The 18,462-nt window shown below is 43.5% G+C and overlaps 1 protein-coding gene across 3 annotated transcripts; it reads right to left on the bottom strand.

Annotated features, from left to right (window-relative positions):
- Nucleotides 1-147: 147 nt before the first annotated feature.
- LOC127333162 ((+)-neomenthol dehydrogenase) lies at nucleotides 148-2,827 on the bottom strand. Of its 3 annotated transcripts, none has more exons than XM_051359492.2 (6): nucleotides 2,682-2,827; nucleotides 1,741-1,853; nucleotides 1,406-1,649; nucleotides 1,155-1,226; nucleotides 787-996; nucleotides 148-700 (listed from the first exon to the last, which is right to left on the bottom strand). In XM_051359492.2, the coding sequence occupies exons 2-6, from the start codon at nucleotides 1,773-1,775 to the stop codon at nucleotides 317-319; spliced, it is 945 nt and encodes a 314-aa protein (XP_051215452.1). In that variant the 5' UTR covers nucleotides 1,776-1,853; nucleotides 2,682-2,827; the 3' UTR covers nucleotides 148-316. The 3 variants fall into 3 exon arrangements, with proteins under 3 accessions (XP_051215452.1, XP_051215453.1, XP_051215454.1); XM_051359493.2 differs by having other exon boundaries at nucleotides 1,741-1,847; nucleotides 2,682-2,801; XM_051359494.2 differs by having other exon boundaries at nucleotides 1,741-1,787; nucleotides 2,682-2,790.
- Nucleotides 2,828-18,462: the final 15,635 nt, after the last annotated feature.

The raw sequence follows: 18,462 nt of genomic DNA, 5'->3' as shown, positions 1-18,462 counted from the left end.
CAAAGGAAGAAACTTCTCTTAGTGGAGCTCACATCACTTGAGCTGTGATGAATTTTATATCTGGATTTGTCATCAATATCTAAAAGTCTCATGTTTTTAATTACTATGATTAATTGTATCATTGTTGCTAAAACATACACCTTCATATACCACAGATAAAGACTGCCCATCTATTAAGTCTCAACAATTTTCAAACACAATCATTAAAATCAAATTTCCAAACAAAATCATGAAAATCAAAGCCTGGCTCACCACTAAATTCCTATGATACATTGCTCGATATTGTTTCGAGTCCTTCGAACTGAGTTACACAACCTTACACAAAAGAGGCCTCTTCTGTTCCGTCAAAGTACGCTCCTGTTGGTCCTTCCCTCGGCGCAAGTGCCACAGTCACAGGGCCTCTTGCGCCTTCCGCGACGGTTAGATCCCCGGTGTGGTAGTTGCCGTCGGTATTGACATGGCCAGGATTCACGCAGTTGATGCGCAGTGAGGCGTGCTTCTTTGCAAGAACTCTGGTGTAAGCGTTCACCAGGGCCTTGGACACTCTGTAGGCCGAAGGCCCTTTCTCGATTGGCCATCCACGTTGATCCAGCTGACCATTCTTGAAGTCCTCTAGGAACAGTTCAGACAGTTCGTCCACCCTCTCTACAGATAGCTTGTCGATGTCGTTAAGCTCCTGTTTAAGTTCTCCACTGAAAACCTGGTTTTGAAAAATGAACGTTACTTCATGAAATACCCTCAATCTAACTTATATGGTACTATCATTTTTGGGATTGGATAGAGTACCCGCAGTAATGCGATAAAAGATGAGAGGTTAACAACTCTTGCATCGGAGGAGGATAGGAGCAGAGGAAGCAGCGCTTCCGTGACATTCTTGGTGCCGCCATAGTTTGTTCTTAGGCATTCTTCTGCTTCCGCATAAGTCTCTGTTGACCGCTTGTCCACCCACTCGAGCTTCTCCGTTGCGCTCATGCTTGTAAACTTCTCTGATGAAATCTAGGATTCCATTGCAAAAGTTGTAGTGGTAGTCAATACTACGATTATCAATCTACTTTTTCATGAACTGAGGAAGTATTAACTCATCTCTAGTCTAATCTACTATGTATTTTTTTTGAAATTAGCGAGGCCGAAGAAATAAAAGGAACGAAGCCAACCACTTCCTGAACAGCTGCCGGGTCTGGGTCTCCGACGTCTACCGTCACCCCGAGGATTGCTGCGTTATTGACCTGCAACACAGGAAGAATTCGTTATCACAGCATAAACCTTATGCATATTGTACAACAGAACTAACTATACAACTTTTGTCGCGTATAATTCCATATTAGCAGCACACCATACACAGTTGCGAAGAAAACTAAACATGCTATTGTGACAACAACCAATCGAAAGGAAAACCAAACCGTACCAATATGTCTAACTTGCCAAACTTATCCTTGACGAAATCTGCCAAACGAGCGGCGCTCGACGGCTCGCTTATGTCCAGCTGATGGAACATGACATCTAATAGCCCGACCTCTCGAAGAGCGTCGACTGCTGCGGTACCCCTCTTTTCATCCCTGGCTGTCAAGACGACGGTGATTCCGTTGGACGCGAGCTGCCTGCATATCTCCAATCCAATCCCTTTGTTGCCACCGGTCACCACGGCAACCCTGTATGAAGAGAGCAACCAAATTAGCCATTCAAGAGGGAAGCCAAATTTGGGGTTAACATCGTTCGAAGAAACAGGAGATTGAGGCTTACCTTTGTTCAGATGAGCTGATGAAGCTTCCTTCCATTGGGGAAAGATTCTTGCCGGAAAGGGAATGAGGAGTCGCTCAGTTTGAGTTGAACATGGCAGAAGTGCTAGGCTATACCTTTGCGTACGAGACAGTAAAATAATACAGTAATAATGTTCAACTGAAAGAACATAGATGGAAAAACAGAGAGCATGCTACTACACAGAGAGCATGCATAAACATTGGCTTTACACGACAGCTGACAGGTAATAAACGGAACTCCTGGATTCACTTATGCATCCGCTTGATGGGGGTATCTTTAAATAAGGAACCTCATAATTTATGCAAATTTACGGCTTCAGGTGTTTTTAGCATCAAATTAGTGTACGCGGATTTAGTGAATGGATACACATGTTTTTTTGGAAAATATCTCTGGAAGTTGAAAATGGCACTAAAGATAAAAGTATTTACATGGTTCATAAATAAAAAAAGTGTTGCTCACGCGAGATAATTTAGCTAAAAGTAAAAGATATGGTTTCAAAATAAAATCCCACTAAGGATAAAGGTATCTATTGATGCAGAGACGCGGTATCCCCATTTCGAAAGAAAAACTACACAGTGATGCACTAAGGGGAATACCTGGAATCACATCCTAGTTTATCCTTATTGTGACCAGCTGTTTAGATATAACTAGAACAAAATTAGACAATCTACAGGTGCCACAAACCAGTTATTCCTTCCTGAACTGCAGCTTGTCTATCCTCAAAAAGTAAACAACCAATTCAGACGAGCAAGCTAACGACGATTCCAAACTATCCTTATTACAGCCACTAAAACCTAGAGTAGCAGCCCCAGTGCATGATTACACACACACGCTCTCACCTGAGCTCAGCTAATTAAAACAACGGAATGTCGCAGCGACAAGGTAAAGAAATCACGGGAGCTCAGCTAGGACGCGGCACTCACCTGAGCGGATCGGAGCCGGGAAGGGTGTGAATGTGAGGGGATAAGAGAACGGAGCAAGGAAATGGAGTCTATAAATAGCAGGCAGTGATGGCGAGCCGAGCACAGACTTTTCTCCTCCGCTGTGGCGCAGCTGTGGTGGGGATTTTGCTACCAAAGAAGGGAGAGGAAGGGCGACGTGGTCGAATTATCAGTTGTTTCGTTCCAGATTTTTTCAAGTGCAAAAAGTTTCTTCGGTTTTTCTCCACGCTGGGGACTGTCATCAACACTTTATGTAGCAATCGGTTGGTGAGCAATCTCTATGCGCAATAGTATAATACTAGAGCGACGGAAATGAGGTGGAAGCAGTCCATCTCAGTGCAGATTACTCCCACCTTTCAGAGCTGTAAATCTGCATCAATGGACTGCTTCCCGTGATTACCTTTAACCCCACCTTTCTCTACGTCCATCCGTGAAAATGTATGTGATTACCGCTTTATGTGCATCTGTCATTTTTTTGTGCAAAAAAGATCCTTAGCATTAAGAGAAACATTGAACAATACAAATCACCTCAACAAAAAAGAAAATTACAATGGAATTCTTGAGACGTCCTTCGTCTTCAACCTCCAGACCGTGTCGATGGCACGCCGCTGCTACCGCTCCTCTCTGAACCGGCCTGACATTGCTGGATGCGAATGAAAACTCGCTGAACGGGTCAAGAAGACCACATCTATCCCAGAGACGAGAACGAAGGAATAACGGCCGATGAAGCTTCATGATGATCCGAAGATCCCCCAGCCAGAAAAGGTCCTCAAGAACCACACCACTTCCACAAGCTTCTCGACGTCGCCGTTGAGATGGGGCTAAAGCCGGGGAGAATTTATTGGAGATGACGCTGCCGCCACCACCTAAGCGCTGCCCCACCAAACCTTCACCCTAAAACTAGAAAATGGAGCCCTCCGGTCCGGCCAACGGGGGCCAGATCCACCCTTCCTCCATGGCCCGAATGCCACAGACTTGATGCAGATCGCCAGCGCCGATGGGAGGTGTATGGGAATCGCCGTGATCGCCTCTTGTCGGGGGTGCTCCTCGACAATGCCCTCCGGTAGGGGCTTAGGGTTGATGGAATCCTGTAAGCTGATACGAACCATCGGTTAATAGACAAGCGGGGAGAGCAATTTACCCAGGTTCAGGGCCCTCGATGAGGTAACCCCCCTACGTCCTGCCTGTCTGATCTTGATTATGAAAATATCGGGTTACAATGGGGTGCCGAAGGTTTCGGCTATGATCTCGTCGAGAGGCTAAGTGCTACGGTGACCTAGCTCTAGACTTCTGGTGGCTAAAGTTGCTAAGATTGATTGTGTCCCTCGGCAGACCCTCTCCTGGCCTTTATATAGGAGGCCAGGTCTCAAGAGATCTGTCCGGGTACGTCTAGGTTTACAAAAGACCTAGCTCTAAACTTTCCTTGTTCAGCTCCTCTTCGTCTTGTTCTTCAAGGAATCCTCTTCGGCACCGCCCTAGTGGCCCACCTTGCCATCGGGTATCTTCATGGGCCTCCCGTTGGGCCGCATAGGATAGGGCAATGTCGGTTACCCGAAGGGTAATGCCCACGTCAGTAGTTCCCGAGTGTTTACCGAAGATTTTTTGGGTAGAGACTAAAGCATGCCTCCACTGAACGTTCTTCTGCCTAGATTGCTCTTGTCCATCTTGTAACAGCTTCATCTTCTTTTATCGGGTGCGCGTCCAGCGCTCCCGATGGGAGTAGCCCCCCGAGTCTAGATACGGATGCTTGCAATCCGTGTGTAGACTCAAGTTGTGCCACTCGATTTTCTTCTTCTGCCGAAGTTTCTTGCAAGTCTTCATAGGTCATCCGATAGATGCATATCAGGGCTTGTACTTTTCAGCAAAGCTTGGACGCGTAAAGGATATGGAGTAACGTGCCCAGCTTTGCTGGTTAACTGCCGTTGGCAAAACAACGTTACTCTACTCAGAATCAAGTCCCCGGGCATGATCCTGGAATGCAAAAAAGTTTTGTCGGGTGCGCATCCAGCGCTCCCGATGGGAGTAGTCCCCGAGTCTTTCAATAAATCTTCGAGTCTTCTTCACGCCCTTCTTCCTGAAAAAATCTTCGAGTCTTCTTTTTATCGGGTGCGCGTCCAGCGCTCCCGATGGGAGTAGCCCCCGAGTCTAGACGCGGATGCTTGTAATATGTGCATAGACTCAAGTTGACCACTCGACAGTTTCATTTCTTCGACTCCTCAACCAAAATTTTACGACGTCATTGATGACGTAATCACTGCCATGGTTTGACTGATAAGAGGTGACCTGACGGGCCCACCCTAGTTCTGCGCGGGCAGTTTTTAGGAAATGACCGCTTCTCGCGTGCAATTACCAAGGCATCTCCTCGATTCCCGTGATTTGTTGATGAAAAAGAGACTCTTTCAGTAAACTGGGGACACGTGCCCGTTCTATCCTTAGCTTTATATCTTATAATTTCTCGTTGCAAATCTTCTCCTCTTCACACACCATAATTGCATCCTTTTCTCATTCACCTCCTGCGCTCAAAACCACTGCACCGCCACCACCATTTCCAGATCTCCTTCAAATCCCCAAGATGGTGAAGAAGAATCCCGTCGTTGCCACCAGCGCTGCGAGCAGCGGCGCCACCGCCAAAGCTCCTCCAAATCTGGCGAAGAAAGGCGCCCCAAGCGCTCCTCCCTTGGCTCCGGCACCGTCAGCGCCGTCGAGCTCCATTGCTGGGCCCAATCCCGACGATTGGCCGGCGTCGACAATTACGAAGCGTGATGAGAAGAGGGCCAAGAGCCTCGGATTGATCTCGCCCGACGAGGGGAATGTTATTCTCCCAGGTGCGATTTCACAACCTAATCCCCCTGCCGGTTTTTCCGTGATGTTCTTATCGTTCTTGTATCGAGGTCTCTCGCTTCCTGCTCACAAATTTCTTCGCCATCTCCTTCGAGTTTACGAGATCCAACTGTGGCAGTTAACTCCCAACTCAATCCTTCACCTTGCTATCTTTATAACTCTATGCGAATCGTTCTTGGGCATTGAGCCACACTTTGGTTTGTGGAAGAAAATTTTCTTCGTGAAAAGGTACAACAGTAGTGGCGGGTCTTTCGTTATCGGTGGAGTCGGCTTCGTTGCCCGAAAAGAGGTTAATTACTTCAACTTTCCAATGAGAGAGTCCGTGCAAGGATGGAGGTTGAAGTGGTTCTATATTAGATATTCTTCAGCAGCCGAATCCCAGCTCCCTCGCTTATCTGATGTTCTTGAAGCCAAGCCTAAGCAATCTTGGAAAAATACTCTATCTCCCGATGAAAAACCAGTAGTCGACAAGTTATTTGACAAATTCCTTCGGATCAAGGAAGCCGATGGTCAGACCATGATAGGCACAGAGGTAGCCGCCGTGTTCTTGAAACGTCGAGTTCAGCCGATCATGGTCAGAGCTCATCCGATGTGGCTGTATTCGGGTCCCAAGGACGAGACTAGGATAAATGCTGCCGAACTATGTGAAAAGGAACTGCTTGACGAAGTTTGGCGTCTTACTCACTTCAGCCAGGAAGATTCGATTCCTCTTACATCTTCCCATTTACCATTTGATTTTGATTACCCGCCAACCGAGGTAATTCCCTTCTTTCATATTCCCATTGTGTTGTCTTTCTTGCTTAACTCGACTGCCATTGTCCTTACTTGTTTTACTCCTGACAGAATCCTATAGATCCTGATTATTTGCAAGACTTGCCGAACGATATTTCCGAGAGAGGAGATTCCTCAGCCCCTGTAGGGTCTCATACTGAAGGAAATGCTAGTCCAGAAGCCGAACATGCTGACCCAATAAACCCTGAGACCGTCCTCATCGATCCCGAAACTGCAGCCAATGATATTAGCGACACAGCTGGATCAATGCATGATGACGACGCTGATCATGCTGCCTTTGTTGATGCAGCGGCGGAGAAAGCCGAAGCTCTGCCTTCGAAGAGATCATCCGGCGGTTTTGCCGATGAAGATGATCTTTACGATCTGTAAGTCCTCGTCTTTTCCTTCGTTCCAATTTTGCTATTCGCATCCTCTGTTTGACTCTGTCAATCATTTACTTTTGTAGTGATGAAGGTTTCATCGAGCCTCCTCCCAAAAAGTCCAAAACTAGCGCTGCTCCGCCGGATCCTGCAGCTTCCGAGGCTTCAGCCCCTGCCACAGTCCCCGCGGCCCAAATATCATCTGCTTCTTCCCTTTCCAAGGGGAAGGATATTCCTTCAACTTCCGCTGCTGCAACTCCTTCGTCAGTGAAACCTGTAAATCTCTTCCCGTTTGAATGCAACATTTCTCGAATAAATTTTGAGTACTTGATGACCCACAAGTATAGGGGATCGCAACAGTCTTCAAGGGAAGTAAAACCCAATTTATTGATTTGACACAAGGGGAGACAAAGAATACTTGAAAGCCTTAACAACGGAGTTGTCAATTCAGCTGCACCTGGAAACAGACTTGCTCGCAAGAGTTTATCAGTAATAACAGTTTTATAGCAGTAGCAGTAGTGAAATATCAGCAGCAGAGTAACAAAGACAGCAGTAGTGATTATAGTAAACAGCAGGATTAAAATACTGTAGGCACATGGATGGATGAATGGGCGTTGCATGGATGAGAGAAACTCATGTAACAATCAACGCAGAGCGTTTGCAGATAATAATAAAGCGGTATCCAAGTACTAATCAATCAATAGGCATGTGTTCCATATTTAGTCGTACGTGCTCGCAATGAGAAACTTTCACAACATCTTTTGTCCTACCAGCCGGTGGCAGACGGGCCTCTAGGTAATCTACTGGAAATTAAGGTACTCCTTTTAATAGAGCACCGGAGCAAAGCATTAACACTCCGTGAACACATGTGATCCTCATATCACCGTCTTCCCCTCCGGTTGTCCCAATTCTTGTCACTTTGGGGCCTCGGGTTCCGGACAGCGATACGTGTATACAACTTGCAGGTAAGATCATAAAGCAATGAATATCATCATGAATTGATAACATGTTCAGATCTGAGATCATGGCGCTCGGGACCTAGTGACAAGCATTAAGCATAACAAGTTGCAACAATATCACAAAAGTACCAATTACAGACACTAGGCACTATGCCCTAACAATCTTATGCTATTACATGACCAATCTCATCCAATCCCTACCATCCCCTTCAGCCTACAGCGGAGGAATTACTCACACATGGATGGGGGAAACATGGCTGGTCGATGGAGAGGCGTCGGTGGTGATGATGGCGATGATCTCCTCCAATTCCCCGTCCCGGCGGAGTGCCAGAACGGAGTTTCTGGTCCCGAGACGGAGTTTCGCGATGGTGGCGGCGTACTGGATGTCTTCTGGCGATTTCGTCTCACCCCGTGCGTTTTTAGGTCGAAGGCGTTAAGTAGTCCAGAGGAGGGCGTCGGAGGCCAGCCGAGGGGGCCACACGCTAGGGCGGCGCCCCCCCCCCCCTACAGGCCGCGCCGACCTATTGTCTGGGGGCCCTGGGCCTCCCCCAGGCCTGCCCTTCTGGCTCCGTGAATCTTCTGGAAAAATAAGCCCTTGGGCATTAATTCCGGGGATTTTCCTGAAAGTTGGATTTCTGCACAAAAACGAGACACCAGAGCAGTTCTGCTGAAAACAGCGTTAGTACGTGTTAGTTGTATCCAAAATACACAAATTAGAGGCAAAACAATAGCAAAAGTGTTCGGAAAAGTAGATACGTTTTGGACGTATCAACTCCCCCCCAAGCTTAGCTTATTGCTTGTCCTCAAGCAATTCAGTTAACAACTGAGTGCGATAAAAGAACTTTCACGAACACATTTGTTCATATGATGTAAATATTCTCATGATATGGCAAGTACTTAAGCAATTCATAATAATATACATGCAAATAAAATCATCTAATAGCTATGTCAATCATGGAAAAGGTACCAACAAATTAATAATGAGCATCATGAATCATGTCTATAAGCAGGATTGCAATGTTTATAGAATGATATGATAAAGTGGTATCTCGCTTGCCCGTATTTGTACAGCAAAACATAAATGCTTGGGCACCTTTGAAGTTCATGGGAAGACTGGAAATAGAGATTATCAAAGATAAAAGCATCAAAGTTATACCACAGTTAATCACATTTTGGGACAAGCATATTATACTAAGAATGACAGTTGTGCTCTCAAGAAAGTGCTCAAAGAAAGGATGGAGACTCAATGTAAAAGTAAAAGATTGACCCTTCGCAGAGGGAAGCAGGGATTAACATGTGCTAGAGCTTTTCATTTGTAAAACAGGAGTAAAATTATTTTGAGAGGTGTTTGTTGTTGTCAACGAATGATAGTGGGTACTCTAACTACCTCGTCAACCAGACTTTCAAGAGCGGCTCCCATGAAGGACGTTATCTCTACCAGCAAGGTAAATCATCCCTCTTCTCTTTTGTTTACACATATATTTTAGTTTCATTATGGATTACACTCCCCCCAACCTTTGCTTACACAAGCCATGGCTAACCGAATCCTCGGGTGCCTTCCATCAATCACATACCATGGAGGAGTGTCTATTTGCAATTTAAGTTGCTTACTGATAAATCAGGGAAAAATATGTGAAGAGAATTATAAATGAAAGTTGATTAATTGGGGCTGGGAACCCCGTTGCCAGCTCTTTTTGCAAAATTATTGGATAAGCGGATGTGCCACTAGTCCATTATGAAAGTCTGTCAGGAGTAAATGACAAGATTGAAAGATAAACACCACATATTTCCTCATGAGCTATAAAACATTGACACAAATTGAGAAGCATTTTGAAGGTTTAAAGGTAGCACATGAGAATTTACTTGGAATGGTTTGAAATGCCATGCATAGGTATTTATGGTGGACACTTTGGAATAACTTGGTTTTCAGGGGTTTGGAAGCACGAGCAGCGTTCCTGCTCAGTACAAATGAAGGCTACCAATAGACTGGGAAGCGACAATCAAGAGAGCAGTAACTGTCATAATCATGCTTGCGACAAAATAAATTAACGGATGCATAAAAGTGATACAAGAACTCTGAGGTAAAGTAAATCATCGAGGCTTAATTGACTTTTGTTCAGTCATATGCATGCGTGAGCATGTGCCAAGTTGATTCAAGTGAATTATTCAGAGGAGGATACCACAATGTCATACCTATCTATGAATAAAGCAATGCAAGCAAATATTTATGATATGCTACTCATATTAATAAATTGGAGCTAATCATGAGAGATCATGAACTACTAGACTTTCTTAAATGACATATACCTCACATGAACCAACTAAGCATGCTCACATGGATGAGTATATGTACAAAAATAAAAACAAATAGAGTTCATACCAGCCTCTCACCACAGTCGAATTGTCGTAGATCGTCATTATTGCCTTTTCACTTGTGTAGCTTGAATATTATGAAATGAAAACCAAGCTCCCGCCACCAAAGACCCCTGAAATCCATGATGAACTTTACAAAACCAAAGAAGAACAGCAAATATTTTTGGTGTTTTCGAATTGGAAACAAGAACAAAAGGAAACAAGCAAACAAAGCAAAATCTTTTTGGGTTTTCTTATAGCAAACCAACGATAGCAAATAAAGAAAAATAAAAGAAAGAAACCAAAATAAACAAATGGTAAAGAGAAACAACATAAATATTTTTGGTCTTTTTGTGTTTTAGGAAAGAAACAAAGCAAAAACAAGAAAATAAAACTAAAAGAATCACATAAACACAAAGCAGCAGAAATTCGTCAAACTTGACAACAGTACAGCAATCGATTTTTAAGAAATTCTTCCGCTGCTCAGCTCGAAAAGTGTTCAACTAATGAATGTTAGATAACAACCTGGGGAACATGCACAAAAATTGGCTTTGCAAAATAACGTTCTGGCTGTTTTTGAGAATTTTTTGGTATCAGTCCAGAATCTGTTTTCAATCAGCACTTCCCCAAATATCATCTCCCTCTTATTAGAAAACCACTTTAAGAAGCTAAACAAGTATGTACAAGTATCCAGCAACTATAATATGCAAGGAATGAGTGATGCCGGTATACCTCCCCCCAAGCTTAGGCTTTTGGCCTAAGTGGAGTTCAATCCCATGGTGCCCCCAGGCGCCTCTTCGAAAAATAAGACCAATGGTATAATTTTTCTGAATTTTTGAAAACTTTCAAAAATGCACATTTCTGGGTATTAAATTTATTATTACTGGCAGAAAAAGATTTTGAAATCTCTATATAACTAAAGAACTTTGCAAAACAAAGGTGCTACAGCAAGTAGAACAAGTGGAGGAAGAAAGAAATGTTGTTTAGTTCCTTCATGCATATAAAATGAATTTGTTAACAAGGTTGATCAAGTCTTGCCACCAAATAAATTTTACATAGCATAAGAAGAATTAAACCTCAAATCAATCATGTTGCCTTGTATTGTATTGATAGGATCCAATCACAAGAGTTTGATATTCTTCTTTAGGCTCATATATAGGACAATCAATAGTTCCCACTCTGATAGTTCTCACATTAGAAATTGTCACTACAAGAGATGGGGGATTTGTTGACGAAAACCCTGGTGACAAAAATGCATACCGTCATGGATGTGTCCTTATAGGTGACGAATTCATCTTTCGTCAAGCATTTAAGGTAATGCTTGATGGTATGATTTTTCGTCAACAAAAAATCGTCACCCATTACCCAAGCGGGAAGGGCTTCCATCGTGTCTGTTAATAGGTGACGAAATCAAAGATCGTGGTGACGAAATAATACTAAGTTACTTTATTAAATGTTATTAGTTTTATATATCATGAGTGACCCACTTGTCAGGAACATATTTAATTAAGTAAAAATTGTGGTTTGGAAGAATCGAACCAGGGCTTTGGCGTGACCGACGTGGAGTCTTACCGCTAAGGTAGATATGGAATTTTGATCTGGATCCGTAACTAGTCTATTCTACATATTTATTTCAATGGTGTGATCTAGATGCTACGACATAATAATTCCCTTATTAATTTATGTCGGCCGAGGGTGCCTCGTTTAAGTCGCGCCGCTAGCAGACACGGCCTATATAGGTGATCTTGCTAACAGTCGAATCGACTAGCGTTCTCGTCGAGGTGAGAAGAATTCCGTGAAGGCTCCATTGTGGTGGCGGCGAGACGCATCATCGGTGAGTTCTCCTGATTGTTCGTTAGGTCTAGATTTTTTAATCAGTTGTCAAGATCTGTTCTGAAGAACGTTGGCATGTTCTTAACTGAATTGTAGGCAATGGATCGAAGTTGGATAACTGATGGCACCAAGAAGTTCACAACAAAGTACATGGCAGGTGTTAGGGATTTCATCAAGTTTGCGCGAGAACACTTGGACAATACAGATGAACCAATCTTGTGCCCTTGCAAGGACTGCCTAAATCTGATACGCCAGGATATAAAAACAGTCGAGGATCACTGCAATTGTTCAGGTATGTCCATGACGTATACAAGATGGACTAGACATGGGGAAGGTTTTAGTGATGACGAAGGGCGGGATAGAAACGATGATGGTGCGTATGATAGTGACAACGATGAAGAGGAAGACAATGGTGATTGTTATGTTGATGATTCGTCTAGTATGATCGATGAACTGCAGAAGTCTGGAAATAAAGGTCCTGACCTGCCAAATCTGTATGCTAATCTAATTGAGTCAGCGAAAAAAGAACTTTATGAGGGATGCACCTCTTTCACTAGGTTGTCGTTCATTATTAAGCTCCTTCATGTCAATTCATACAGCCGGATAACAAACAGAGGATTTGATCTCTTACTTCAGCTTTTACGTACAGCTTTGCCAGATGTGGACTTTCCCAAATCATATGCTGATGCTAAGAGTGTTCTTTCTGATGTTGGGCTTGGTTATGAGACAATTCATGCATGCAAGTTTGATTGTTCTTTATTTTGGGGAGATCACAAGGACGATACGAACTGCCATGTTTGTGGATTATCAAGATATAGAGACCCTCTTTGGAAAAAGAAAATCCCTCACAAGGTGTTAAGGTACTTTCCTATAATTAAAAGGTTGCAGAGACTATTTGTTAAAAAGGAAATGTCGACACATACTAGATGGCACAAAGAGAAGAGGGTTGTTGAGCCCAATGTCTTGAGGCACCTGCTGATGGTGAGGCATGGAAGCAGTTTGATGGCAGGTTTGATTGGTTTGCTAAAGATCCTCGTAACATAAGACTAGGTTTTGCCACGTACGGCCGGTCCCTTTGGAAGTATGAGTAATCCTTACGATATGTGGCCTGTTTTTGTGATTCCTTACAACTTCCCACCATGGATGTGCATGGATCAATCGAATTACATGATGGCATTGCTAATCCCGGAAAGTATTCCCCAGGGAAAGATTTTCATGTATTTATGCAGCCACTGATAAAAGATATGATGCAGCTATGGAGTGGTGTGGAGACATTTGATGCATGCACAGAGGAATATTTCCCATTGCATGCTGCGTTTCTTTGGTCTATTCATGATTATCCTGGATATGCCACTATGTCAGGCCGAAGCACAAGAGGATTTCATGCGTGTGTGCATTGCGATGAGAATCCTTGCGCTGAATCTTTGAAAAACAAAATTGGATATATTGGGCATCGGCGATTTCTTGATAAAAATCACCCATACAGGAAAAGCAGACTTTTCAATGGTAAAACTGAGACTAGAGATCCACCAAGGAAGTACACACCCAAAGAGGTAGCTGGGAAGGTAGAAAGGGTTAAGGATTTTGAACATGGGAAAAATCCAATAAGTAGAAAGCGGAAGCGTGCAAGCATACCGGTGAACCAACATGGCACTGAAAGTCAGCTTACATCATCTATCGTACTGGCCAGAACTTAAGATAGCTCACAACTTAGATGTGATGCATATTGAGAAGAACATATGTGACAATATTGTTGGTACACTACTTGAACTTGAGGGCAGGAATAAGGACACTGTTAGTGCTAGAATTGATTTGAAGAAATTCAAAATCTGGAAGAAGTATTGGTTGAAGAAAATTGTAAAGGATGATGATGATGCAGCAGTAACTTATGCGAAGCCCCCTGCACCGTGGACGCTTTCGAAGGAACAAAAGAGACATTTGTGTAGGTATTTGGCAAACACTAGGTTCCCAGATGGTTATTGCGCAAACTGGGGAAGATGTGTGAATATTGCTGGTTGTAAGGTTACCGGTATGAAGACGCATGATTGCCACATACTTCTGCAGCGAGTGTTGCCGGCTGGGCTCAAGGGAATTGCATCTAAGGAAATGTATGTGGCTATTGCAGAGCTAGGAAGATTTTTTAGGGAGCTGTGTGCCAAAACCCTGAAAGTTGATGTGCTGAATCGATTGAAGGTTGAAATTGTTGTGATCCTATGCAAACTTGAGAAGCTCTTCCCCCTAGCTTTTTTTGATGTAATGGTGCACTTAGCTATTCATCTTCCTGACGAGGCTCTTTTGAGGGGTCCTGTTCATTATGGTTGGATGTATCCAATTGAGAGAAGATTAGGTTATCTAAAGTCTACGGTCCGTAACAAAGCAAGGCCAGAAGGTTCTATCGCAGAGGGCTACATTGTTGATGTGTGTTTGATTTTTTGCTCTAGATTTTTCAAGGATGGCACAGAAACAAGATTTAACAAAGATGATAGGAACCAAGACATACGGAGAAAACCTGATCCTGACGAGATGGAAGTATTTTCAGTTGGGGCTAAAGTTCTTGGGAAATCCATTTTGAAACATTTTGACAAGGAATTTGACAAAATGGTTTGGTATGTGCTGAACAACTGTGACGATGTAGAATGTTATATCAAGTAAGTAGTTAGCTTCACTTTAATAACTACTTCTCAATGTTGCAGACATAATTATCCTGTATTTCATATGTGTTTTTTCTATGTTTCAGTGAATTCCGACAAGAATTGGGAGGTAGGGGTGTGCATGACATCGAGGAGACGGTTCAGAGAGAGTTTGCAGGTTGGTTTGCAAACCATGTGAGACAGTTGGACAATGCATCAGAAGATTTGAAGTCTCTGGCTGCTGGGCCAGACCGGCGTGTAGTAGTATACGCTGGTTGCAACGTAAAGGGTGCGAGGTTTCGCACGCTTACTCGGGATAAAGACCTGAAGACTCAAAATTCGGGCGTAGCGACTAAGGGATCTTTTGGTGATGCAGATGAGACCGAGTACTATGGTGTTCTGCAAGAAGTTCTTGAACTGCAGTACGGGAGTAACAAGCACGGTGACAGGTCCGTGTACTTGTTTCGTTGCGACTGGTTCGACCTTGCGGGCAAGGGTTCCAAGATAAAAGATGATGGTTATTTTAAAAGCATTAACACTTCTATCCTATGGTTCAAGAATTCACCATTCATATTGGCCAGTCAAGCTGAAACATGCTTCTATTTGGAGGATACAAAGTTTGGTGATCCGTGGAAAGTGGTGCAGAAGTTCAGCCATAGACACGTGTACGACGTTCCAGAATTAGAAGATGGTAATGATGATGCATTTGTACGGAATGAAGACGCATACCAGGAGGATGAAGGTTCAGTCGACCATACATTTCATGATGTTGTCGACCTAGACGAGGAAGCAGAGGTGGAAGCAGAGGAGGATGATCATCGTCTTTGCTGAAGTTGTACGTATTCATGATGCTCGTACAATTCGTGAACTAGAGAATGGGGAAGATAGTCCCAATGTTGACATGGATATGAGCGAAGATGAACTAGAGAATCAGGAAGATAGTCTCATATTGGAAGAGAACATACATGATGACGAGGGAAAAAGTTCAGAAGAAGATAGTGATGTAGATTGATAGAAACATGTAATGCATACAACTATATGTTTTGTTCCAAACATTTGAAATGTTCTTATTTAGATGTTTACGATCTCGAACTTGTCATTGAATTATCCAGAAGGGTTTAAGAGCAAATTAATATAAGCAAAAATATGGACAGATATAAGAAAGCCAACATGTCGGTAACATAACTTTGACAATGGTTTTAATTAATCGACACTTGACACGATTACAACCAGCAGCACGATATGACTAACTATTGTTTTAACACAAGCAAAATCGACAATCGCATAAAGAGTCTTACAACTTAATTAAAACCTAAAGGGGCTGCATAGTTGGACACACGGGCACCATGAATCACTGACTAGCTACTCCAGATCGATTTCAGGCACATGGGTAGCAAACAAGTAAACCCCTGCATTTCCCAGGTAAAGCAAGAACAACATCTTGTCACCCATCTGAAGGTGCTCTTCCTTGTCCATGAACTCCTTCCACCCACTGACGCAGAGACGACCATCGTCTGAAGAAATTGCGTAGGATGCACACACCAAAGTACTGGGATGGCACACAATACTGATTGCACCATATTGTTCCATATCTTTAGGAACCAAACGGCTAGGGATTTTCTGTTCCAACAGTAGGGACATAGTTTAGTTAACACTTGTACGTAATGTAGGTCGCAAACTTAATGAAATGACATGGTCTGCTTACCACGTGTTTGTTGTAATTTTCATTGTTTATCCAATTCGTAGTATGCAGCATTGGGACAACTAGTGCTCCTTGATCATAATCTCCAGCATTGTGGTACTCAACAAGGTAGTCCAAGTTGTCCACCTGAAGAATGACAGATATGCATCATCCTCCAATTTATCATTGTTCCATCGGTAATGCGAGCGAGTCAACAATGTCACGCTTCGTACGGGACAACTGGTAGTAAGCTGCATAATTAAAATAACTGACATAAGATGGAATAATTAATATGATCAATCATTCTGTCCAAAGGTGGATAATTACCTGGATGGATTAGTGGTTCAGTTCCAGTTATTACAAGAGTATCCTGACCAGATGACTTAATTCTGAAAATTAACTCCATGCCAACCTTAAAATTGTACACTCTAGCAAATTCGTTCCAAAATCTTCCGTTGATATAGGTTCTGCCAGCTCTGTTGGTAACATTAACAACAAATGCATGGCCATCTTTGGTTCTAAGTGCAGCTTCAAAAGTTGTCCTGTCGGAGGTCTGGACACCATACTTCTGAAGGAAATACGGTCTATAGTAGCAAGGGATGACCTAAATTCAGTAGAGTTAATACAAAAGTAAGTTAACTATTCTCAGATCTCATTAATATATAGGGGAGGTACATTGTTGCGCAAGTAATACATCGTATGTATCTAGGACTTCTATCAGCACATATCTGAACTTCTATCAGCACATATCTGAACTTCTATCGGTATAGGACTGAACTACCGATACCTCTATCTCTAACAGCTACAACTATCGTAAAACTCATATGAACGTAAAAGTTATCACAACTATCCTAAAACTCAACCATAAATAAGCGGTTAATACATATGGTGAACAAAAATTATTACACACATCTGAATAATAGTACTAAACTAGCAATAACTACTAGGATCACGTGTTAAACTTTGATGTGGCGGTGAATTAATAAAACATCTGAATGAATTTTAAACTTATAAGTGCATGTACCGTCTTCTCCTCAAAACCCTCTTGTAGTGTTTGCACGAAAAAACCTAACGTGACTCCCCCTCCGCCGCACATCCCCTTCTTGTCAAAGCAAACTGGACACTGCAAAAAATATGAAGAAAGATTACAAATCGGAAACAACGATCGATCGCGAGACGTACATTTTATTTACTTACTCCACTAGTAGGCGCCATCCTTGGTCTCGACGCGGAGCGAGAGTCTTACAAGTCTCGCCGGCGAGAGACGTGGCGAGTTGTGGCGGCGAGAGACGTGGCGAGATCTGGCGGCGGCTGAAGGAGGTCGTGATATGATGGCCAGTTATATCGTGGAGTAAATTTCGGTAGGTCAAGAGGAGGGCAAATGGGCGGTGCTGGGTTTTGACGTGACAACACGATCGAATGCGCAGGCCCCACTGGTCAGTTGGACTGCACGTCAGAAGTCACGACCCGCGTCAATATTCTCGTCGTCTACGCGTCTCAATATTCGCACGGAGTAATTAATGGGGATGATTTTTATCCCCTTCCCCCTCCCCTACCGTCTCAATATTCGCACCGCTTCCTGGTTTCCCCACTTCTCGTCGTCTCCGCTCCCTCAGTCTATTCGTCTCCCGCCGCCGCGTCGCCATGGACATGGATGAGCAGGAACTGCACTACTGGTCCAGCACGCGCGCAGTCCACATCCACGACGGCGGGGAACTGGAGGTGGTCTACACCAACGACCCCTGGAAAGTGTGCCGCGTCCTCGACATGTACACGGAGTGGCTCAAGGAGGACGAGCACAAGTTCGTGGGCCTCGACTTCGAGTACACCAACCATCGAGCCGAGGACGAGAAGAAGATCGCCGTGGTTCAACTCTGCATGCGTCGACATGTGCTGGTGTTCCACTACGCAGCGTAAGTCCCCTTTTTGAATCTTTCGATTGGGCTTTTTTAGTTTCTGCCGTTGTGTCTCTCTTCGACTCTCGTTAGACAATCTTCCCGAAAATCAGTACATTCCCGATCTAAATCTGCTAGACATTGTTCCCGAATATCAGTACATTCCCGATCTAAATCTGCTAGACATTGTTCCCGATTTATTAATTTGTTTCATCTTCGTCTCCTCTGTAGGTTCTTTGCATATTTGCTACTTAGTTTACTTGATTCGTCATATGATTGACTAGTTCATATGCTCGATCTGTGACTCCTTTTTAGTTTACTTGATTCCTCATTTGATTGAGTAGTTCATATGCTCGATCTGTGACTTCCTTTTTTTACTTTACTTGATCCCTAATTTGTTTCCTAGTTCATATGCTCGATC

This window comes from Lolium perenne, chromosome 2, assembly GCF_019359855.2.
Source record: "Lolium perenne isolate Kyuss_39 chromosome 2, Kyuss_2.0, whole genome shotgun sequence".
In the NCBI taxonomy this organism is placed as follows: Eukaryota; Viridiplantae; Streptophyta; class Magnoliopsida; order Poales; family Poaceae; genus Lolium; species Lolium perenne.
Note: the sequence above shows the minus strand (reverse complement) of the source record. Positions and strands in the feature narration are given on the sequence as shown.